The 26478-nt window shown below is 35.8% G+C and overlaps 1 protein-coding gene across 3 annotated transcripts in view; it reads left to right on the forward strand.

Annotated features, from left to right (window-relative positions):
* PLXDC2 (plexin domain containing 2) overlaps window positions 1-26478 on the forward strand; it is a 401646-nt gene that overhangs the window by 314802 nt on the left and 60366 nt on the right. For all 3 annotated transcript variants that reach the window (XM_087825356.1, XM_016224708.2, XM_016224709.2), the window contains one exon: window positions 24136-24196. In XM_087825356.1, the coding sequence (XP_087681482.1) occupies window positions 24136-24196 (61 nt within the window). The remainder of the gene's footprint in view (window positions 1-24135; window positions 24197-26478) is intronic.

Below are 26478 nucleotides of genomic sequence, written 5' to 3' on the forward strand. Positions count from 1 at the left end.
AAAGAAGTTTCCACCTTAGCTCCAATCAAAGTCATAGACTGGTACTGATAAAACTTGGGGAATAAATATATTCTATGATTCTACCTATCAAAGGAATAAATAGAATTGGCAACCCACTACTAATGGTAAAGACCTCTATTTACAGAAGAGTCATGTAGCATGTTTACTTTAGAGGGAATATGGGAGGAAGGAGAGATGTTCCCAAACAACTGCTGTATACTTTTTCAAACTATTTTTTCTATTGCATTTCCCTGAGCCACCATCACACTTACTGTTTTCTGGTGAATGAATTGGACTTCTGTGCTGTAACAAAAAGAGAAATAGAAAGTATCACATGTAATATACTTTTAAAAGTTTGAAAATCTGTAAGTCAGAAATACTGGCTAATAATTCATTAATGATATAAAATGTATCATAAACCTAAATTAATTAACAATAAAAAACCATTTTATATAGCCACAGTTTTTAAAAATAGAGTGTGTACATATTATTGTATGCTTATTTAACTTACAGAAATTAAACTCCCTAAATTTGGGAGGAGAGGGAAATGGAGAGAGAAAATTTAAATAGTGCAGCTGATCCCACCTTTCCCCAATCAGTAATTTTTTGCTCCTGAAAAACACCAATGGGATTTGAATACACTTTCCTCCCTTGGTCCTGTTCCTGTGTACCCCTTAACATTTGGCACACTTGCAGCATTGAGCTTGACTCCAGTGTTTAAAGACACAGTGGGTGTTTTTCATATCACATGGTCTTAAAAGCAAGCCAACAGCTTCATCTAGGATCATCCCCAAACCCCCCAGTCTATTCTGGCAATGGAGGAAGAACTACTTGTAGGTTTTTTTGTTGTTTTTTGTTTTTATCACATCCCTTTCCCTTGAGGCAAGCTTTGTCTAGGTGAGGTTGGGTAGGTACAATGGAGAGGAAGTTGTAAGTAGAATGTGAAATGACAAGTTCAAAAGTGCTTGACCAAGATGTCAAGTGATCTTCTTACATGTCCTTAAAGGCTCTGCCTTTGAGGGAGAGCTAATTGGCCTCGCAAAGCTGAGAGCAGTTGGGAGAACGAACTAGTTTTATTAAAAGACAGAGTGTCAAGCTCCCGAGAGGGCTGTACTAAGGGAATTTCAAGCATGTTTTGACTCAGTATGATTTCTACCTACTTACTCATCTCAATATCTAACCCTCAAGTAAGGTGCACCTCCGCTGTAATCCTCAGAGGGCCATGGAAAGCACTCTGTTGGTCTGATTTAGCTGTTAGTCTTAATTTAGTCTCAAGATTTTAAGATGGAAAGGAGAGAATCAAAAACCCACAACTGTTGAATGATTGGTCATATATACTCTGGGAATATATGACCAAGGCTGACTTTTTTTTTTAATTCTCACCCGAGGATATTTTTTCCATTGCTTTTCAGAGAGAGTGGTAGGGAGAGAGAGAGAGAAACATCAACATGAGAGAGACACATTGACTGGCTGCCTCCCTTGCGGGATCCAACCAAGGCTGAAATTTTTGAAATTAAGGTAAATCAGTAGTTAGAGCTAGTATAATTGCACTTGCTTAAATACACCTTTTGTATCTGGATAAAGCCATAGTCTTTCTATAACCCTTTGACATCATATTTGAAGCTACATGTACATTACACATTTACATGATCCTTTTATATAAGGAATCCCATTGGCTTTAATAATAAGATGTGAAGTCCAGACCTAATAATCAAATAAAAGCCATTTAGGAAACCTAGGAGCCCTGATCCAGAACTAATTACAACCTTAGTCTTATTTCAGTGGATTGGGCTGAAATAAAGTTCTGCTTGGAAATTTCAGATGAACATTTAGAACTCATCACACTTTAAAAATTTTAAATGAACTTTTATTGATCTGTGTTCCAGTATGCTGACCTTTTTTTTCAAATTGAAATCACCTCCATCTACTTATCAGAATTACTGATTAATAATATTTTGATAACCAAAAATCTTCAGGATATAAATTGAATGTCAGTTTTAAGTGCAAAATCCAAAGCTACTTATAACTCTAACAAAATCTATTTCTGTGTCTTTGATAAAAAAGTATGTCCTGATAAAATATTAGGTCCAACAAAATTAGGTCATGGAAGAAAAGTAAATTGAAATGACTTGTTGTCGAGCTGCTTAGTCTTGAAAGACAGGAAGAAGAGAGTGAATTACAGTCATTTCTGATTGAAGGCATCATAGAAACATTAAGTCTTAATTATATACACTCAGCAACAATGGATAAATTGCCCTTAGGTCTGAAACTGGTGATTATGTCAGCCCAAGTCTAAACAAAATGAGATTCTCTCTCTTTAGTGTATTTTTATTAAGTGTATTGGGTTTTCTGCATCAAGGAGTACTAGGCAGCAAAGGTCCAGGAGCAGCCCAGAACTGAGGAAGCCCAGAGTTGCATTATTCAAAAGAAGTCAGCCATGGCCAGGTGGCTCAGTTGGTTGAAGTGTCTTCCGGTACACCAAAAGGTTGTGGTGATTCACGGCCAGGACACGTATCTAGGTTGCGTGCAGGTTTGATCCCTGGTTGGGGCACATATGGGGACACAACCAGTCGATGTTTCTCTCTCTCTCACTCTTTCTGTCTGCCTTTCTCTCTCTCCCTCCCTCTTTCTCTTGAATCAATAAAAACATATCCTCAGGTGAGGGTTAAATTAAATTTTTTTTTTTTTAAAAAGTCAAAGTTTCCAAAATTTATACTAGAGAGGAGGCCATGTTTTATTGTCTGAGGTGGAATAGACTGGATGTCTGAAGACACAGTGGCACAGCCAAAAATTTACTGACTAATCTTGTACCAACCAATTAAAGCTCTTTGACTCCATATCCTGAAATGTGAAATACTTGTCATGTAAATATATTTGATTTTTAAAAACTTGAAATCTGAGTGGCCCCGAGTTTTGTAGTCCTCTAATATTAGTACAGATAAGAATTGCCACAGGAGCTTGTTAAAATGCAGGTTTCTCTGCAGCTCACCAAGAGATTCAAATTCAGGAGATCCAGAATGGAGCCCAGAAATTTAACTTTTTAGTAAACTTCTTCAGGGGATCCTGTGATCTGAGAAGAGCACAGAGGAAATAAATGCTAAGCTTGTGCATATGGGCTAAGAGTCCTATAGGCTTGCAATAGTTATGCCAAAGTTGTATGGAAAAACTTATTCTTAATTTGGAATAGAGAGATATTATTATGGGGGGAAAAAATCTAAAGTAAAAAATGTTGTTAAAATCTATTTGAAGTTAATGAAATAGGCCTTAATAAAAGAAAGCAAGAAGGTTTTGTATTTATAATAAATAAATCAGAAGATTTAGGACATTATTTGGTAGTCAAAATCATTGGAATATCTTTGATTTCTGAATTTTTATTAAATGACTGCTAAGTGGAAATACATTGTTCTTAAGGGACTAGTTGCTTGTAGAAATACCATACAGCCACGGTAATTGCTTTTGACATGCCATGCTTATAAGAGGTGAATTAAAATTGAAATGTTTTAGTGCAAGATCCTTTATAATCCTTTCAAATTTAAATAATCTTAGCATTTCTATTAATTAGCTTGTCCTGAAATGTAGCATAAACAAATGGTCTTTTCAGAACACAAAATTAAAGTCTTTTTCTCTTCCTTTGGCATATTCCAAGCCTAGCTTTAACGAAAGTATACTGATTCTTTTTCTGTGAATGAATTATAACAGTACAATCAAGTATGATATTATTTTATTTATCCATTACATGGAAGCATTTTGAAAGACATTTCAACATAGAGAATACTTTTGAAAAGATACATAAGTTACTAGTAACAAGGGCTCACCTTTGGGGAACTGCAGTGAATTGGAAATTGGCATAGAGAGAGAACATTTCTTCATATTCCCTTTTGTAGAGATTGAATTTTCACCACATGCACAGCACGTACACTTAATCTATCAATAAACAGTCATTTTTAAGAGAAAGAAAGATATATGTTAATGTGTATTAGGAAACTATGAGTACTCTTTCAGAAAATTTTACAGTTAAAGAACGTTAGAAAATAATCAGTGCTGAAAGTATAGGTGACATCTCTTTCTTCTGGAAAGATGGCATTTAATTTACTAGCTTTTTGGAGATAAAGCGCATGTAATTCTTTTCTTTTTTTAAGAAAATGGCATTGCATCCTAGACGGTATGGCTCAACTGGTTGAGCATCACCCTGTGCACTGAAGGGTCACTGGTTCGTTTCCAGATCAGGGCACATGCCAGGTTTCTGCTTAGGTCCCAGTCCAGGTGCAATTGATGTTTCTCTCTCTCCCCCTCTCCCTCTCCCTTTCTCACTCTCTAAAATCAATAAAAATGTATTTTTAAAAATAAATAAATGATGGTATTGAACCGTGTGTTTTTATCTATCTATCTGCCTGTCTATCTTTATCTATCTATTTTACATTTTGATTTGTTTCCTTTTGGCCACTGACCATCTGCAAGTCTGTAAGGATGGCTGTAAATTCAGAATAGGAGCCAGTGTTCTTTCTTCCAAACTAAACTACAGGTGCGTGAGCCAAGTGTCCTGATAAACAAGTCCCACCTGAAATATCAAAGCATTCGTTTAAGTAGCCTGATTTTCCAGGCAGTGAGTGCTGTGCTTGCCTTCCACCTGAACACCATTTGGCAAAGTAGAGATAAAATCTATAGACTTATTTAGCGTCACATCATTTTATAGCTGATATTTCAAGGTTATCCAAGTGATTGTAAAGTTTTGCTTAAGTGTTAATCAGCTCTGGTAGGCCCATTTTATATAGTTATAATTTAGAAAACCAAAATATTCAACAAATACAATCTAACAAACATATCTAAGTATATAAAAATGAAGCATTTTAGTGCTATATTACATATTCTGTTCCCTTAGCTTGCTTGCACTAATAGTGGGTTCCCTTGGAAATAATTAAAAGTTAATTGTCCAAGAATGAAATTGAATTTGTTCAATATTAAATAAAGGAGATCCTAAATTATTATGGGGGGAAAAATGTGATCCTTAAAGGATAAGAAAATAAAAATTTAGTTGGGGTCTATAAAAAACAATGATATGAGTATTAAGTATTCAGAGAACCTTAGATTATCAGTCTTATACTGAAAAAGATTGACATTATTATAAAAGAGAACATTTAATAAAAGTAGTTTATAGTTTAATTATTTACTTTAGAAAGACATTCAAAATATAATCTGTTCATACTTAAGACAGCTTTTTAAATACTTATGTAAGAAAAAAATTAAAATGTCATTGGGATAGTTTTTGATTTTTTTGCTTTCTGCTAAAATCTATTTCTAAGAAAAGTTGAAATATGACTATTTCACATTTTTTAAATGTATCTTTATTGTTCAAGTATTACGTATGTCCCCTTTTTTCATGCTTTGACCCCTTCCACTCTCACCCCCCCCTCCACCCAGGCCTACTACACTGTTGTCTGGGTTATGCATATATGCATATAAGTTCTTTAATAAATCTCTTCCTACTCGTCCTTCCCCTCTGACATTCCTCAGTCTGTTCCATGCTTCCATGTCTCTGGATCTGTTTTGTTCATCAGTTTATTTTATTTATTTCAGTGAGATCATGTGATACTTGTCTATCTCTGACTGACTTTTTTCACTTAGCGTCATACTCTCCAGATCCACCCATGCTGACTTAAAGGGTAAGGATCCTTCTTTTTCACAGCTGCATAGTATTCCATAGTGTAAATGTCCCACAGTATTTTTATCCACTCATCTATTGATGGGCACTTGGGCTGTTTCCAGATCTTAGCTATTGTAAATTGTGCTGCTATGAACATAGGGGTGCATAAGTTCTTTCTAATTGGTGTTTCAGGTTTCTTAGGATATAGTCCTAGAAGTAGGATCAGTGAGTCAAATGGCAGTTTCATATTTAATTTTTTGAGGAAACTCCACACTGTTTTCCATAGTGACTGCACCTGTCTGCATTCCTACCAGCACTGTACAGGGTTCCTTTTCTTCCACATCCTCACCAGCACATGTTGTTTGGTGATTTATTGATGGAGCCATTCTGACTGACAGGTGTGAAGTGATACCTCTTTGTGGTTTTAATTTGCATCTCTCTGATGATTTGTGACTTTGAGCATTTTTCCATTTCTCTTGGCCATTTATATGTCCTCTTTGGAGACGTGTCTATTTAGGTCCTTGGCCCATTTTTTAAATGGATTGCTTGTCTTCCTTTTGTTGAGTTGTATGAGTACTTTATATATTTTGGAAATTAACCCTTTATCAGATATTTCATTGGCAAGTATGTTCTCCCATACAGTGGGTTCCCTTTACATTTTGATGCTGGTTTCGTTTGCTGTGCAGAAGCTTTTTATTTTGATGTAGTCCCACTTCTTTATTTTTCCTTTGTTTCTCTTACACTAGGCGAAGTATCAGTGAAAATTATGCTACGTGAGATGTCTGAGATTTGGCTGCTTATGTTTTCTTCTAGGATTTTTATGGTTTCAGGTCTTACATTTAAGTCTTTTATCCATTTTAAGTTTATTCTTGTGTATGGTGTAGGTGGGCGGTCTAATTTCATTTTTTTGCATGTACCTGTCCAATATTCCCAACACCATTTATTAAAAAGACTGTCTTTACTCCACTGTATGTTCTTGCCTCCTTTCTCAAATATTAATTGAGCATAATGGCTTGCATCAATTTCTGGGTTCTCTGTTCTGTTCCATTGGTCTATATACCTGTCCTTGTGCCAGTACCAGGCTGTTTTGTTTACAGTGGCTTTGTAGTATAACTTGATATCCAGTATTGTTATAGCTCCAACTTTGTTCTTCTTTCTCAAGATTGCTAGGGCTATTCGGGGTCAATTTTGATTTCATATAAATTTTTGGAGTATTTATTCTAGATCTGTGAGATAAGACATTGGTATTTTAACAAGGATAGTATTGAATCTGTAGATTGCTTTGGATAGTATTGACAATTTAATAATGTCAATTCTACCAGTCCATGAACATGGTATATTCTTCCACTTGTTCATATCTTCCTTTATCTCTTTTTGAATGTCCTGTAGTTTTCTGAGTACAGGCCTTACCTCCTTAGTTAAGTTTATTAAATCTAATAGTTTATTGGTGGAGTCTTTAGGATTCTTTACGTACAGTATCTTGTCATCTTCAAAAAATGACAGTTTTACTTCCTCCTTTCCAATTTGGATGTCTGTTATTTTTTTTCTTCTCTGATCACTGTGGCTGGGACTTCTAGTACTATGTTGAATAAGAGTGGTGAAAGCAGACAACCCAGTCTCATTCCTGTCCTTAAGGGAAATAGTATTCTTATGTATCTTAATTTTTTTGTTGCAATGATAAATGGGATTGTTTCTTTAGTTTCTCTTTCTGAGACTTCATTATTAGTGTATAAAAATGCCATCAGCCCGGCCGGGCATGGCTCAGCGGTTGAGTGTCGACCTAGGATCCAGGCGATTGGGGTTCGATTCCCTGGCCAGGGCACATGCCCCGGCTGTGGGCTTGATCAATGACTCTCTCATCATTCATGTTTCTATCTCTCTCTCTCCCTCTCCTTTCCTCTCTCTGAAATCAATAAAGATATATTTTTTAAAAAAAGTGCCATCAATTTCTGGGTGTTAATTTTGTATACTGTTACCTTGCCGAATTCATTCATTAAATCTGATAGTTTATTGGTGGAGTCTTTAGGATTTTTTACGTACAGTATCTTGTCATCTGCAAATAATGACAGTTTTACTTCCTCCTTTCCAATTTGGATGTCTGTTATTTTTTTTCTTCTCTGATCACTGTGGCTGGGACTTCTAGTACTATGTTGAATAAGAGTGGTGAAAGCAGACAACCCAGTCTCATTCCTGTCCTTAAGGGAAATAGTTTTAGTTTTTGCCCATTGAGTATGATGTTGGCTGTAGGTTTGTCATATATGGCCTTTATTATGTTGAGGTATGATCTCTCTATTCCCACTTTGCTGAGAGTTTTTATCAAAAATGGGTATTGTATTTAATCAGATGCTTTTTCTGCATCTATTGATATGATTATGTGATTTTTGTCTTTCAATTTGTTTATGTGATGTATCACTTTTATCAATTTGCGAATATTGTACCAGCCTTGCAGCCTTGTAATAAGTCTTACTTGATCATGGTGTATGATCTTTTTAATATATTGCTGGATCTGATTTGCTAATATTTTGTTTAGGATTTTAGCATCTGTGTTCATCAGGGATATTGGATTGTTATTCTCTTTCTTTGTAGTGTCTTTATCTGGTTTTGGAAGTAGGACAATGCTGGTCTCATAAAAGGAGCTTGGAAGTGTTCCTTCCTCTTGGATTTTTTGGAATAGCCTTAGGAGGATAGGTGTTACTTCTCCTTTGAACGCTTTGTAAATCTCCGCTGTGAAGCCATTAGAAACAGGGTTTTTGTTTGCTGGGAGTCTTTTTATTACTGCTTCAGTTTCATCAGTTGTTATCAACCTTTGGGTTTTCTGATTCTTCCTGATTCAGTTTTGGAATATTAAATTTGTCTAGTAATTTGTCCATTTCATCCATGTTGTCCAGCTTGTTGGCATATAGTTTTTCATAGTATTTTTTTTTACAATCCTTTGTATTTCTGTGGTATCAGTTACTTCAACTTTTTTGTTTCTCATTTTATTTATTTGGATCCTCTCTCTTTGTTTCTTGATGACTCTGGCTAAAGGTTCATCAATATTGTTTATTTTTTCAAAGAACCAGCTCTTGGTTTCATTGATCTTTTGTATTGTTTTTTTAAATGTCTATGTCATTTATTTCAACTCTGATCTTTATTATTTCCTTCCTTCTATTTATTCTGGGTTTTTCTTGTTGTTATCTTTCTAAGTCTTTAAGTTGTAGTGTTAGATAGTTAATTAAAAGTCTTTTTCTTGTTTTTACAGTAGGCCTCTAGTGTACTGAACTTCCCTCTCAGGACTGCTTTCACTGTGTCCCATAGATTTGGGGTTGTTGTGTGTTCATTTTCATTTGTTTCCAGGAAGTTTTTCATTTCTTTCTTGATCTCTTCAGTAACCCATTCATTGTTTAGTAATATGATATTTATCCTCCATGTGTTTGAATGTTTTTTAGTGTTTTTATTGTAGTTGATTTCTAATTTTATGACATTCTGATCCAAAAAGATGCTTGATATGATTTCAATCTTCTTGAACTTGTAAAGACTTGTTTTTTGTCCTAATATGTGGTTTATCTTTGAGAATGTCCCCTGTGCACTTGAGAAGAATGTATATTCTGCAGCTTTGGGGTGAAATGTTCTGTAAATATCATTTAAATCCATCTGATCTAATATGTCACTTAAAGTCACTGTTTCCGTGTTGATATTTTGTCTAGAAGATCTATCCAGTGATATCAGTATGGTGCTAAAATCCCCTACTATGACCATATTGCTTTCAATCTCTCCCTTAAAACCCTTCAGAAGTTTTTTATACATTTAAGGGCTCCTCTGTTGGTGCATATATTTACCATGATTATATTCTCTTACAGTATTTACTCCTTTAGTATTATGTACTGACCTTTATTATCTCTTGTTATGGCTTTCATTTTGAAGTCTATTTTGTCAGATATAAGTATTGCTACCTCAGCTCTTTTTTTCATTTTCATTTGCATGGAAATTTTTTTTCCATCTCTTCACTTCATCCTGTGTGAATCTTTTGTTCTGAGGTGGGTTTCTTGTAGACAGCACATATTTGGGACTTGTTTTCTTATCCATTCAGCTACCTTATGTTCTTTGATTAGAGCATTTAACCCATTTACATTTAAGGTTATTATTGATAGGTGCTTATCTCTTGCCATTTTTATTCTTTATACCTTTGTTTCTCTCTCTTTCTTTATTTCTTCTTTTTATTACAATAGTCCCTTTAACATTTTTTACAATCGTGGTTTGGTGGTGATAAACTTGTTTAGCTGTTTTGTTTTGTTTTGTTGTTCTTCTTTTGTCTGGGAAACTCTATATTTTACCTTCAATGTCGAATGATAGCCTTGCTGGATGGAGTAGTCTTAGTTTCAGATCCTTGCTTTTCATTTTCTTGAATATTTCATGCCATTCCCTTCTGGCTGTAGAGTTTCTGATGAGAAATCAGCTGACAGCCTTATGGAAGTTTTTTTGCAGTTAACAAGTTGCATATCTCTTGCTGCTTTTAAGAATCTCTCTCTTTAATTTTTGACATTTAAATTATCATGTGTCTGGGACTGGACCTCTTTGGGTTCTCCTTGCTTGGGAACTCTCTGTGGTTTCCTGGACTTTTGTGACATTTTCCTTCACCAGCTTAGGGAAGTTTTCTGCCATTTTTTCTTCAAACGGTTTCTCTATCCTTTGCTCTCTTTCTTCTCCTTTTAGTACTCCTATGATGCTGCTATTGTTACGTTACATTTTGTCCACAGCTCCCTTAAACTGTCCTGCTTTTTGCTTTTACGTTTTGGTTCTTTGAGTGATTTTTTTCTACCCTGCCTTCTAAGTCACTGATCTAATCCTTGGCTTCCTCTAATCTGTTTATTCCTTCCAATGTATTCTTTATTTCTGCTATGTTAGTCTTCATTTTTCAACTGGTTGTTTTTTATGGTGTTTATATCTTTGTTTATGCTATTGAGCATTCTTATAATCATTATTCTGAACTCTATATATGATAAACTGCATAACTGCATTTCATTTAGCTCTTCTGGAGAATTCTCTTGTTCTTTCATTTGGAACTTGTTTTTTTGTCCCCCCATTTTGGCTGCCTATTTGAGTTTGTTCCTATGTATTAGGTAGATCTGCTGTGTCTCCCAGTCATTTTGGAGTGTCTGGTGCAGGCCAAAGTCAGACACTGTTTGTGACTGGCCCTGCGTACCGAGTGTGGAGCTATTAGTGATGCACTGCTTGTGTCTTATTCTTTTGGGACTGAGTTCATTTGTATAGGACCAAGATGCACACCAAAGTCTGCCTTTTCAAAGCTCAGGCCCAGAAGCAGATCAGGGAAAGACTCAACGCACCCGGAATTCCACTTCTCCCTGCAGGCTGATTAATCTGTGTCTCTTAGTGAACCTCGGGCTGTAGGCCACAGCAAGGCCTAAACTCCACAGGGTGGGGTGAAAGTTTAATGGGTGGAGAAGTTGCTTCTGCCCACCCTCAGGGAAAAGCTGCCTGGCTGGCAAAGGTCTGCCTGAGAAAGATGTCCTCTGCAGTATGGGGGAATGACTCAGCACAGGACTCCAGATGGCTGCCCTCTGAGTTCTATCTCCAGAGCCTGCAACTCTAGATTCTCCTCAACCGCTCTATTCTACTCTGCTCTCTCTTTGCCGGAGCCCCAGGTGAGTGGCTGCACGCAAAATATTGTGTGTTGGCCCTGTAAGAGGATGCCTGCTGCTCCAGCCATGTCTCCCTGGCAGACAGAAATCCCACTGCTGCTTTTCACAGCCAGATATTATATGAGTACCTTTCTCAGTTCTGGTGCTCTGGGTGGGAAAACCAGCTTGAGGTTTAGACCCCAGAGCTCTCAGTGGGAACCCCCACACCTGAGATATCCCTCTTGACCTTCAGCTGTTGCCTGTGGGAGCCCAGCCAGCCCTCTTGTGCCTCCACACTTCCTACCAGTCCCTATGTGGTCTCCACTTTAGGTCTTTGGTTATAAGTGTTCTCTCCAGCTAATTTCAGTTGTTTATTCAGGATGATTTTTCTGTATTTTATTTGTAATTCCAGTTTGGTCCTGAGAGAATGTCAGTATAACTTCCACTTAATCTGCTGCCATCTTGGAATCCTCCTCATATTTCTTAACATGAGCATACTACTTAAGATTTTTGTGGAATTTTCTAAACATTAAGGAGTTTATTTTCTGACAAGTCCTGAGTCAAAGGCCTGGCCAGTTTTGAAGGAAACTTTATGATAGGAATTTTCATTGGTGAAAAAGTTCAGGAAATAAAGTAATTTAGCAATGCAAGTAATAATCCTGTTATTTCTTTTGTTTTAAGAACAACTTGCTGTCTTTTTATATAACTTTAGGGCCATCTAACCAAGCTGCTGTACATTTTTAGGGAAAACAAAGAAGGTATTTCAGGATAAAAATAAGATTTATTGTTTGAATGAAGATTAGCATGCAAATTATCCTTTTCTGGGATATTATAAAAGGGATTGGCAGAATCTGGATTCGTGAGACTCATTTATTTCTCCTTCCTAGAGAGCCACATTGTCTTTCACTTCAGCTCTTGAATTTTCCCTTCAGTGATAATTCATATGATAATCCATGAATATGACCTTACCTCCAACAGTTTCTAATGATAGGCTTTCCTAATAATACACAGATTTTATATTCCTAAAATAATGTCTTTTGATGACCACAGAAGATCTCTGTATTGACCTGTGCCCTGATCAGAATTAATCTCTCTCTCCTCTGCACTCTGCTAGCACACAGGTGTATTTTATGCTTGCCCAGATTTCCTGCTGCTGCTGCTGCTAAGTTGCATGAGCTTTGAAAGAAAGGACGGGGGACTTGTTTTAAGAGTAAGAATGCCTCGCATATGGAGATACTTAAAATAATCATAATAGCTACCTTTTATGTGCCAGGCATCACACAAAATCCTTTACTCCCACTCAAGTCTTTTAATTCTATTATCTCATTCAGTCCTTGCAATTACATTAAGAGGCAGGTGTTAGGATCCCTGTTTTATAGATTAAGTAAATGAGAATTAGGAAGGTTGTGAAGAGGAGCCAAGGTCATGAAACTAGTAAGTGTTGGAGCCAGAATTTAAAATAAATTGGTTTTGAACTATGGATGGGTAGAGAGATGACAAAAAAATTAAATGGTAGGGTTGAAAATTCTCCATTAGCCTTCTATGCCTAGTCTTAGCACTTATAGCTTGACAAGGTTATGCATCTATGCTGGACAAGCTATCGGTCCATCAGGAAAAGGAAAGAGGCCCCTCCCCTGCCTACTAAAACAGTTTTTTATTGGTTTATTTACATTAACAGCCATTCAAAACTTATTTGAATTGTTTGTTGTAAATAAACATATATATATAAAGTTTCCTTCAGCAATAATTAAAGTTTTATTTATGTAAAGTGCATGATTGGCAATATGGTGTCTTCTTGAAAAATAAAGACCATGAATTGGAGAAAGTAATGAAAATAGCACATAGATAGGATTCTTACGGCAGAAAAAATTAAATGACATGCAGCAAAAGTGGTATACCAAGGAATTTTTATTTTGTATAGGTCCTTTATCAGTCACTTTACTCTGTGTGATTTTCTACTCATGTACCTGAAGATGGATCATAAACAGACATCTGAATGCATACCCCTCAGCCCTATGCACCCAGTTTATGAGAAGAGAGCAATTCTTGAGTAATAGACATAAAATACTTCTGAAAACACTGAAGTTTCAGGGTGCAGGCATAAACCTAGACTATCTAAAAGAACAAGTGAACAAGCATACATACGTGGTAGGTGATAAATACATAGGAAAACTTGACTGAAAAAGCTTACTGACGTTGATCGCAGAATTTGTGAATAGAAATGTCTGTGAATTGTGAGAATCAGACTCATCCTCTGAATGCCATGACCAATAAGTCAGGCCCAGAGTCCCATTTCTTTCTCTCTCCAAAGTGTAGTGCTTTGCCTCATAAGTGATATGGTCAGCCTTCCTAACAGCATTCTGGGAAACCCAGTCATTTGTCTGCGTTTGTGTATCCAGAACGTAAGGCAGTGCTAGAATTTCTAGGCTCGTTTAATCATTCTCCATAATGGAATTCCTGCAACAGACACCGTATGGCCCACAACCTGTAATATTTACTATCTGGTCTTTCACAGGAAATGTTTTCCAGGTAAAATGAAAACATAACAAATATGTTGACTAGTGGAAAAAAGTAAAATACGTTTTCACAATAAAGGCTCTTAGAAGAAAATATTGACTATTTTTGAGAGGTTTCAGGAAGCAAATAGTGACACTGGAATAAATGAGAGAATTTTAATGAACATCACCTAAGGAAACATTAAGCAATAAATGATCAAGCCATAGTGATATAATAGTGTTTGAAAAGGAATAATAAAAAAAATGAATGTTGAATTGATGGGTCTTGTGAGCTGAAAGAATGACATGGAAATTCAGGTCTACATATCCATTATACATATGCTTATATCTCTTTTGCTATAAATATTTTTCTATCGGGCTAAAGGGATGTGCTCTGAGACACTAAGCCAGCTTCATTAAAAGCAAATCTGAAGGAAAAAAACTACATATCCAAGAATGTTAACATAAGGTGACACTAACTGTATTTTATGAAGCAGAAAATTACTTCATATCCAAATTCTTAAAATCCTTCTTTTTTGCTGCCTTTAGTAAGGTATAGAACATTTGTACACATAAGCTGCATAAAACTCTAATAGAATTAGCATTTAGTGATTTGATATTTTATATTCCTGACAAATCTGATATAGAATAAAGCAAGGAAATAAGAAAGCAGAACACTGTTTTATGTCTAGAATCATTCTTTAAGTGGAATGAATTGACTAAAACATTGTTAGTGATCTGGATCCATCAGCGTCTGAGCCTGGTGCATTAGAAACAGACCCTTCCAAGTGAGCTCACAGATTTATAATGTAGAGAAAATAACAAACATTTAAAAAGAAAGCAAACCTTTATACATACTAAACTTATACATATTATTTTTTAAACATTGATATTACAGCTTAGACTTTAAGAGGCGAATTTTACTCATATATGTTTATTTCAAAATTCTCATAATGCACTTTTTTAAATATTAAGGAAATCATTTTGTATAACAGTGAAGCAAATAAGTCCTGGAAGTGTTTCCACTGAAATCAATTTGCTTCTCCTTGGAATAATCACTCTTGATACATTAAAAGATAAAGCTGAACTTACCTTAAGCTGAAGCTATGGAATGGAGAAACATTAGTTCTTTGATCAAAGTAAGTTGATTAAGATAGAATGATGATTTACAAGTTTGAATGATCAACTTAAGCAAATATGGACCATCACACCTGTATAAAAAGGTATTGTAATTTAACCTGGATCTTAGAACCTATCTCACAAACATAATATCTCTTGAAAGATATTGACGTGCATTATCAAAAATAATTAAGCAAATACCTTTTGAGAGACAATGTTCTGCTGGTCATTTTATGAGTCACTTAGGCACTATTATCTGGCATTATAATGCCTTAAATTGTGTTTTCTGGGGACAGAGAAGAAAAAGTTTGTTTTCTTAGAGTGCTCTGCCACTGCTATCATATTTCAAATGAGCTCATAGTATTCGTCTGAAGGATTTAATTACACTGTAAAATATAATAACTAGCCTAGATGAATTAATCAAGTGAGGTGTACAAATGACTTAATAAAATGCTTTTCTTTTTGTTTTTTTCCTAAACAGGAGAGACATTTTTGATACATGAAAGGTCAAATACAAAGCAGGTAGAGTTAGATCCCCTTGGGTACAGTGTGTGGTGGGGGATTCACACGCAGCCAAGTTCTCTCTCCCACTCCTTCCTCACCCTCCTACTTCCTCTTCACCCACAACAGCAGGCACTGAGGCCTCTGCAAAACTAAACCCTGAGCTCCGGACAGAGCTTGAAAACCTGTTAATGCAAGTTTTCCTAGTTAAATAACACTAATCTTCTTAATCCACCCATTCTTTCTGCAGATTGTTTGCTAGGACCCAAATCCAGTGTGATTGGAAACACTTTGTCTCTTAAGCAATGATAGACAGAGACCTTTATTTGTCTGGAACATCTTACCAGTTACTCTTCCTGAAGAGATGGGGTCAAATGTCATGGTCCTTTGTATTCCTGTAGAGTCTTTTCCTAAATGTTTATGGGTCAAAATAGGAATAAGAAAATTTCATGATAGGGTGCTCTGAGAAACTAGAAATGCCACCTCTATTCCTTTCTTTGTAAATCTCAATATCCCAGAAAATTCTGAAACTTTTTATAGTAAAAAAATAAATTAGGATAAAGACCTTTCTTTGATGAGACAATCCTCTCATCAAAGGGATTTCTTGTTGCTTGCCACAGCCCAGCTTTGCTGTCTTGGCAGGCCAGAGGTGAGTTGATTCATGCATTGTTGATCCTGAGGAAAACAGACAGCTCTGAGAGCCCAGGCATCATGAATCGGAGCACTGTGGAAGGAAAAGTTATTGGTAAAAGGGTAGCACTTTACAGAGGCACAGCACACTTCAACCCCCAAGACTGTTCTATTTCCCAAGCCAACAACAAAGTAAAAGTCACTGTTCTTTCTGTCCATTTTTATGCCCTTAAAGGAAGGTGCCTTTTAAGCATAACATTTAGTATGAAGTCAAGAAATTTTAAGAGAGGGAGTCAAAAATTGGAATCCTGGCATTTCCAGTAGTTTTATTTGTGACTGAGTGTTGGTTTCAATGGCTCACAGTCATGGGGAGAAATCTTTCCCTTGTCTTTTTTCTTTCTTGTCCCGAAAGGACTCTCACTTCCGTTCTACCAGGAAAGCAAAGTTGAATGCTTGGCAAGGAGTTTTTAGATTCTGAAATAATTCATTTATTAAAAAGAGAAAAATTCTCCTTTTTGTTTTATAAGCCTAACTTTTGTGGTTAAAGAAGCTTGGTCAGGACTTGGAGGATGTTATATAGGTTTTCAGTTATTTATCAGGTTACAATGTCTTTTGTTTTCAATGAGCACTTTTCAACGTGGGCTAGACATTATGGATAGTAAAATATATGAAATAGCTTCCATTTACTGAGCACTTAGTGTGTAAGTCATCTAAATTATCTCATTTAATCCTCATTAAAACTCAGCAAAGATGGATTAAGATGGATTTTACAGTCTCCGTTTTACAGAACCTGAATCTGCAATATAACTTCCTTAGATTCCACCCACTAATCTGCAGTAATGACTTGCCATGGGCCACAGTTGATAGCAGAGTCAAGAACAAAACCCAATTTTATGTGCACAGTTCTAAAGCTCATGTTCTTTCCACTAAATAATATGGTTTTAAGTTTTTGCAGTAGTCTAATGGGGATAATTGTGAGAAATATTGCCTGGTTGGGGTAAGAATTATATAACTGAAGGTCATTAAACATATGTCCATTATTACATGCTTGAACCCAGTCAATAACCTCCACTCCTTTCTCTTTCTTTTTCCCATTATACTCATATTCAGTGAGACAGATTTTGGGGAGGTGGGGCAGTGCTTCAGTAACATCTTGAAAATTATTAATCAAGTTATTAAGCCGAGGCTCAATACTCCATTGCTTTTAGTGCTTGAATTCAGAGGAGTCAAGTGTGGCCAAGTAGAGTTCTCTTTTCTAATGCAATGCAATGTACTGTTCCGAAATTCTTTAGAATGTGTTAGTTCCCTACCCAGAGACAGGACTCCAAAAGTTCCACTTATAATTAGATGGAGAAACAGTATTGTTTTTTAAATGGAATATTTGTTTTATAAACATATATTCTAAAAGCTACAAAAAATGATTAATTTTCCTCTTAGAAATTACCAATAAATATAATCTTGCTTTTCTAAGATAAAAAAAATATGCAGCTTCTTATTCTTGTATATATAATTTGAAGAAACAAAAGAAAACTTTTTAATTGTAATCACCATCTCCCTCAGTTACCATACCTCAGGCTCAGAGTATCATTTATCTTCTTTGAAGAGCTATGGTGTTTCTAAAGGAGTTGAAAATCTTTCATAAATAAGGAGCCAAATCATCAAAACATGTTTTAGGCTAGATTCTGACTAGCTGACAAAGCCAAGTTTGAGATCAATCAATGAAGAAATATTTTCTTCATAATGTTGACAGCAATTTGATTTTAAATGTTAATAGCCCTTGGTAAACTGAAGACTTCATATTCAGTTTTAACCGTGTAACTTTTATTAGATAATAAATGTTCTGTTCTCAAGTTGGGTGCTATAATTTTCACTGAAGCTTTCACTTGGGAGATGGATGATTCATTCTCTCTGAAGACACCTCTTCCGGGGCACAGCTTGGGTTAAGTCTCATTGAAGATATGAGTGGGATGTTTTTAATATAGATATAAAACAGGTACTCAAGTGTCTGGGTAGACTCAACATCAGGAGGAGACATTCTTAGGAAGAAAAATTCTAGGATGAAAAGTCAATTACAAAAATCATTTTTCTTATTGAAGATATGTTTTAGTGAAAGATAAGGGGAGTAAAAACCAAAAAATAACAAGAATATCTTTTTTGTTACTTGGGAGGAAAGAGGAACAAGATGTGAATTTTTTAATAAGATAAAAGAATTGGTACTATTATGCTTTTGAGCACATAACAGGAAACCCTAGATTCTAGAAATCTAGAAGAAAGATTAAGCTTTTACTTTATAAAACCCACCACTCTGCCAGATACCATATGTGTAAATCACAAGGTTCTGGATATCAGATGTCAAATGATTCAACCCCAGTTTCCACCTGAAACTCATCTTCAAAGCAGACTTTCCACATTATGCAGGCAACCGTTCTTATTGGCATTGGATTATGATTCTGAGCTACAGGTAACATCAAGAGCTTTCATTAAAAGAAAATACATTATGCAAACATAATATGCATATCTTTGCATATTATAATGATGTAAAGTGTCATAATTTATTCTCCAATATTATCTCCATAATAGGTTATATAGATTCACCAAATACTCCCAGAGTGGTTTGGGCACAAAGATTCTGAAAACTTTAAGCTCAAGTTTCTTGATTTTAGGAAAAATCTTTTTAGAAATGAAATCACTTATCTCATGCCTGAGGCCAATTAGAAACAATAAGTATGCTCCATACAGGAAATGAGATAGGATTTTTTACTACTTTTTTAATTGAGATTAATGATTATAATCAAAATTTTAAATTTCATGACCTACCTTTCCAATTAAAAATTTTTAAACAAAGTAAAATTGCTGTATCTTATAGCTTCATATTATGTATTTTATCTTATTATAAAATGCTATTAGTTATAATCATAGTTGTTTTTTATTATACTTCTCATCTAAAATACTTTTGCTTTTTTTAAAAGCATCTTTCCATTTCTTTGATGCTGGAGGATCATTTTTCACACTTTTGCAGACTGTGGCAAGAAAATTTACTAAATTGTGCAATTGATTTTTCCATTAAGTTGCACACTATGATAAATACACCTAAGGCTGCAAGGACCACTTAAATCAACAGACACCTTGATGAGGTATTTGTCCTAAAGTTTTCAGAATTTTACAGATCTTTATTTTTAGATAACAATGTAGAACAAAGTTCAACAAACCATAGCAATGGACCAAGTTTGACACACTTCCTGTTTTTTGTAAATACACTTTTATTGGAACACAGCCACAGGAATTTCTTCCTGCGTTTGTTTGTGGCTGCTTTTGAGGTACGGTGGCAGAAGTGACTACTTAGGACAGAAACTATACAGCCTGCAAAGCCTAAAAGACTTAATCTGGTCCTTTGCAGAAAACATTTTCTGACTCCTGATCTAGAAACTAACTGCTCACTGAGACTTAAGGTTCTGTGAAGTTTCTTTCCTAACTTCTCTTTTGTAGATGTTTCTTCTCACTGGTGAAATGATACATGCTCAATTGTGCAGTAAGACACACTTCATTTTTAATCTTTATGTATTGCTTATGTATAGATTTTAACATTCGCTCTATTTCCTTCACCTGAATATATTACCCTTATAAAAGAAATCATTTCTGAAACCCTTTCTACAAAACTGAGATAAATTAGAGATTTGATGAGATTTACACTTTAATTTCTTGACTGGATAGATGCTGCAAGCTATTGTTTGTTTTCTAGGCTGCCTCATTTAATGTGATTCACTTAACAGGGTCCCTGGGGCTTTGAAATCAACATCCCATGGAAATTGAAGGGAGAGCAGTACAATTAATTTGAAGTATAGCTCTCTACCCATTTGTTTTGGAATTAGGTAACAGAGAGAAGAAGGAAATAACTTCTTCCAAAAAACATTGGAAACATACTAAAAGTTCCGATATGAAGTAAATAAACGTATAAAGTTAAATATGTATTACATAAACATATTTAAATCAGTTTTTGAGAAATCTTTACAAAACCATGTAATCTCTGCCTTATTTATAAATATTGAATAAAGACTCTCACCATTTTTGAGAGCAACTTGGATTTTCTGTCATAAGAGCCTATAATGCTAATTCCCAAAGATGATGATAAAGAACACTTCACATTAATATGGTACACAATTAATCCCTAAACATTTTCCAAAATACTGGTAATATAATGAACATCTCACTGATTCATTTTCAACAACTGTCGACCTTACCACATTCCTACTACAAAGTCATTACTGAGGTATGAAGAACAGCTGATGCTTACTAAGTGTTGACTGTGTACTAAGCTCTAACTTCAGTCCTTACATAACCTCTCCCACCGCATTTTACAAATGAGGAAACAAGCTTAAAGATGAAAAATCACTTGCCTATGATTACGTACTTACTTTGTGCCCAAAGCCAAATCCAACTCAAGCAATTTGATGCCACGTCGTCCATTTGAACTATGTTCTCCTGGAAGTCTCATTAAGAGAAGCTCGAGCACAACCAAGGGTCTCATAATAATAGGAGCTAGCGCTGGCCATTGGGTTGATATTGGTGGGCACTGAGGAGGGGTTGCCAGCCCTTCTGGGTGGGAAGGGAGTAGATGCCTTTCGGAGTAGATAGGCTTGAGTTCAGTTGGGTTTGCTAATTAGAAACAAGGAAGGTATTCTAGACACAAGTAACTGCATGTTCAAAGGCAGAGACTAAAAGAGCACAGCACGTTCAGCGAGGGGCTCTAAGGGGTATAAGAACAGGTGGGGGGGATGGGCAGGAGAGTGGGAAGGGGCCTGCCATATGGACACGGCATACAGGATGTCAGTGGTCTCCAGATTTCAGTGTGGTGAGAATCACCTGGGGTGACTGTTTACGATGAAAGTTGCTGAACCCATATTTTCAGAGAATCTTTCTTATACAGCTAGGCCCAGGAATGTACGGTTCAACGGGAATACTAGATGATTATAATGTAGAAGAGCCTCTTTACTAACTGTCAGAAATGTCTAGAAATCAATATGCCAGAGCATGATATGGTTAACGTCTCTGTGTTTTAGGAAAAACAGCACAGCAGCTCAGTGGAGAAGGGAAGTTGATCTCAAAAGTGATTTGTGGTTTATTTTGAATTCAGAAATAACATAACGGTGGTTTTTCTTAATAATTTATTACATACACACACTTTTTGTTTATAATTGCTTTCGGGTGCTATTTAGGTTACTAGGGAAATGCTAAAAAAAGCAGCATTTAGTTGTGTTAATTTTTAAGGCACTGAAAGCTACAGAATGCATGAGCTTCTCAAACCAAATTTTATTTGTGTTTGCATTGTCAGTCCTAACTACCCTAGCAATTAGTAAACAGCAGATCAATTAATAGAGAGACAATTGTGAGTAAATGAATGAATTGCTTAGTTGGATCATGTATTTTCAGTAGAACCTAATTTCACACAATATAACTGGGGGACCATTTAATAAATCAAGCAAAATGCAGTGCTTCTGTACTTGACCCTGGGATTGATTTAACCATTTAGGGACTGATTACTTAAGATAAAATTTCAGTTGACCTATAAATTTAAGATTTACTAGTGTCTTGTTATAAGGTAAAACGTCTTATTTCCCACTGGCTTTGAATACATCTGCAATACAGTATGTGAAAACAAACTGAATTTTAGAAATTATCTATTCTATTTAATTATTTGTGGTCAGGTGGATCCCCAAAATATGTTTACTGTAGAAAATGAATATCCCCATCTTGCAAAAGACAGTGTCAGTATGTACATTTTTCAATATTTAAACAAACCTGAAAGGTAAAAAGAGCAAGAGGAAACAACCATCTAACTCATCTGGAATTAAATAGACTCTAAATGTTAGATTTTCTTTGGGGAACCAGAGATGGCCTTGACCAACTGGGGAGTCTCAGAGTTAGCGTGCCAGATCACACACTGATGTTTATTCCACACTTATGCTCGTTCAACACAGATGGTAGGCATAAAATAGCTGAGCTCTAATGAATCATGTCTGGGCAGAATGATAGATATGGTCTTTTTTTGTTGACAGCAGAGTTGTTTTCACATTCCACTTGAATTAAATTATGCTCATTCATGCCATAGTACATAATCTCTGGCAAAGATCCTTAGAAAAAGTCATCATGTGGCTTCACTGCAAAACAAGTGGGGGGAAAAAGTAGTTCTATAAGCCCTATAAGAAAACTTAAGACAAAAGTTGAACAGCCTTCATTAATTTTTTTAAATATATAAAATATATCCTTAGGTTAACATTTATTAATATGGATTCATATATATTATATGTAAATTTATATAGAGATATTAAAATTCAGGAGCAATGTAAATCTTTCATTTTAATAGACTGACTAAATACTTTGAATCTCTAATATGAAAATGAAATCATGTGTCAGACATACTAGGTATGATCATACATGACACTGGCCATAACTTTAAAAATGTTCACAATCAAGTTTGGTAAATAAGCACGTGATATTTTATATAAAGGAGAAAAGTTAAATATTAAAGTAAGAAGTGATCAACAGCAGTTATGAAGCTCTATCAGAATGGGGCCTGGGGAGTAACTTCTGTGGCTTAAAAAATTCCAACTACATGTATGACATTCTGGAAAAGGCAAAAAACTATGGAGACAGTAAGAAGAGCAATAGGAGGAGGGAGGTCTGAATAGGCAGAGCACAGTGGATCTTTAGAGCAGTAAAGCTATTCTGTGAGGTACTACAATGGTGGATATGTGTAATTACACATTTGTCAAACCCATAGCATGTAAATCACCAAGCGTGAACCCCAATGTAAACTCTGCACTTTGGACGATAATGATGTGTTGATGTAGGTTCATCAGTTGTGAAAAATGTACCACTGTGGTGTGGGATGTTGACAGTGGGGAAGGCTGTTTTATTCGTTTTTGCTGTAAACATAAAATTGTTCTAAAAAGAAAGTTTATTTTTTAAGTTTAATTAAAAAAATCAATAGACTGTAGCTAGAGGGCAGAAAATTATTCCAGTCAAGGAAGAGAGAAAGAGTGAATAAAATCTTATTGGCCCAGTGCTTACCAAATTAGACTTTTTAGATATGAAACAATCATAGTGTTGTTAGGGGTCCCCAAGAACACACTCAGGTTGAATGATTCATTAGAAAGACTCACAGAATTCAGAAAAGCTTTTATGCCCAAGGTTGCCATTTACTACAGCAAAAGGATAGAGATTGAAATTAGCGAAGGTGAAAGGCACATAGAGCACAGTCCAGGGGAGAGAAGCCTCCAGTTGTTCTCTTCCAGTGGAGTCGTACAGACGACAATATTCCCCCAGCAACAATCTGTGAACAGACACAGCATGTACTGCCAACAAGGAAACTCATCCAAGTCTTGTGTCCAGGGTTTTTATTGAGGGTCAGTCACGTAGGTAGGAGATTCTCTGTGACTAACCTTATCTCTTGTCTCCAGCCCTCACAGAGTTCAGGCTGATACCGCATGGCCCAGGGCTCCAGGTGTATAAAACAGATATTCACCATAAATCATAGTGTTAGCTAAAACTATCCTGCATTTATCCAGCAGGATATTCCAAGGGCTTTATCTCCTGGGAGCCGGATGAGGGTCAGTTATTTCTTTGGAATGCGTGGTTTTGAACACCCCAGACTTGCTGAGTTAACCCTTTCCTATACTGTAGAGTTTGTATGATTGTGGGTCTTAAATTTAAAACCTTAAGAAAAACAAATAAAATGATCAGAAATCCTGAAAAATGATACCTGTTAAACATATTATCTATATCCATTTGTTTGAATGATGAGAAAGGAAATAAAGAAAACCAATGTCATAGAACAACAGTTGGTCTTCCCTTTGGGTAGGGATCCCAGTGTCCTGCATAGTAAAATGGGCCTCAGTGGAGTCTTTTGTGGCCGTGTTTGATCCTAATCGCATGATCACGTGGGAACGAGTTGTTACACAGAACAGTCAATTCTTCATGGCTGCTCTAATCAATAAGTCTGTAGAAGAAAGCTGATGTTGTGCTAAACTGAAAACCTGAGAATAAACTACTTACCAATCTTTTCCTTTCCATTTCTGCCCCTCACTCTGAACCTTACTTCCTTTTCTGAACTGCAACATGGTCTTCTCTGAAGATGTTCCAGTGGATTTGACCGCCATCGCCAGGACTGGGTGGACAGTGGATGCCCTGAAGAGGTACACATGTGCTTTATTATGACAAGATTTGGGGGGCCAAGCTGTCATATATGGCTGCTATAACTTAATGAAAATGGTATCTAATTTGATAAAAGGAGACAGCAGTTATTGAGTCCTCAACATGTGCCAGATTTGGGGGTTAAGTCTTTGCATATATTTCTCAATTTATTCTCATACCCATCCTGTGAGGTAGGAGCTGTCATTGTCCCCCTAATACCAAGAGGAGAAGAGGGAGAGGTGAGGGGAAATGGTGGGAAGGGATGCAGTGAGGATATCCAGAGTTGAGTATGTGGCTAGGGAATAAAGGAACCAGGATTTGAGTTTCAATGAGCAAAGGGTAGTTCTCTTAAACACTTGTTTCTTTTCTAAGATCTAGTAAGTCATGTTTTATATTTTTCACTCAAATTATGAAACCAATAGTATAGAGGGAAAGATTGATTGCAGCAAATTGGACTGATACAAATTAGAAATGATATAACATGGAAACAGTAACTCCCAGGCAAACGTGATAGAGACAATGATGCAATGAAATGACTCATACGAATGTGCACAGTTGCAGAGGCAATACAAACCTGTTTAACAGTTTTCCAGTGAATTGCGTATACATTGTCATCTCACGGTCACATAAAGATATTCTGTAAAGTTCACAAAGAAAAGTATGTTTCTTCTACCTTTGTTAAGTTTTAGGGTATGAATTTTGAATAAAAACAATGAACAGTTACACAGTTTTTCTCATTCAGTAAAGAAAATCTTGTCAAAGTGCTATTTAAAAAATTAGAAATCAGTAGTTACTAGATTCTTTTTTAAGTTTTTATTTATGGTGTCTCATAAATATCTTAAAAATACATCTTTGAGAATACTCTTGAACGTTAATGAACTTTTGGCATTCATGTAAGTCATTACAGTGATATTTACTAATCCATCTACTTCACTTCACATACTTAACAACATGGTTATAAAAGAAAATATATTGATAGAGTCATAGCTGTGTTGTTAGGTAGATGTTTCTTTTATATAATCACAGTTACCTCGATTATCTATATTTGCGTAAAATCAAGGGTGTAATTCAAACATCTTAATTTTCTTGGTTCAGTGTGGATTCACCATGATCCACAGGAGACAGAGAAGAAGCCATCATATTATATGCCCTCCTAAATATATTTATGGGGAATTTACCATGTTCTGTGGCCTGTGCTAAGCACTACAATTACAAAGATTTTAAAAAGAATTACTGTTTACTCCCAATGAGCTCAGAATCTAGTACATTCTGTACTATGTAGTGTTTCCATTTTATTCTGAAATTAAATTATCCACATCATTAGCTTTGTGGTAAGCAATTCTACACTTATTTTATAGGTAAGTAAACAAGGTCACAAACTCTAGTCTATTTTCCATGCCTAAAACCATCTTGTGAGATGAGTTTATTCAGTAAGTGCAAATCCTCAAATCCTCATATGAACACATACTATGTACTGTTCTAAGCACCAATAATGTGAAAGTGTAGGAAGTGTGTGCATCAGGGTAGATATTCCACTGAACAAAGGACTGCACTTAGAGAATGACAAGGGCAAAAGGTCTTGCTAGTAGGTATGATAAGGTTTGCTTGAGGAGGTGATATTTAAGATGATACCTGAAGGGTAACTGAAGTTCTAAGAAGAGGAATAGCAAGAGATGACATTGGTGAGGTAAGCAGGGACCAAGATGTGACAAGTTGGAGGAGTTTGGACTGTACCTTGGGTAAGAAAAAGCTACCTGAAGGGTTTCAATTAAGTGGATGATTTGATTCAAATGACTTTTTAAAGAATCACCCTGGCTGTGGGCAAATAATGGATTATAGTGAAAGAGGCCAGTAAGTTGTGTTTAGCTACATATAACCGAGGCCAGAGATGCTGCGGATTGGGACTAGCCAACGGGAAGGTGGTGGTGACCACAGCGGTGGGTGGGGCTGTGAGAGGATCCTTAGGGAGCTGGTTGACTGGGAATGAAAACTATGAAAGTGCTGTGAATTTTTTTTCTTTAAAAATTTTTTAAACTTTTTCATAATTTTTCTGTAGTTCTGAAACAATAAAAAAAAAGAACATCCATGATTGTACTACCCAATTTAATAACCAGAACTGCTGATGACTATGAAGCTGGCTCTTTGCTTCTGCTTCACTGCACCCTTGCCTCTCCCTCTAATTGTTCTCAACACTTATCCATGGTGGTGCCTGTGGTGGTGGTTTATTTATTTCCAAAGCTATATATTCCATGGTGTGAATATCCTGTTCATTTATTTATCAAAT

This window comes from Miniopterus natalensis, chromosome 1 (genome assembly GCF_054644295.1).
Source record: "Miniopterus natalensis isolate mMinNat1 chromosome 1, mMinNat1.hap1, whole genome shotgun sequence".
Taxonomy (NCBI): domain Eukaryota; kingdom Metazoa; phylum Chordata; class Mammalia; order Chiroptera; family Miniopteridae; genus Miniopterus; species Miniopterus natalensis.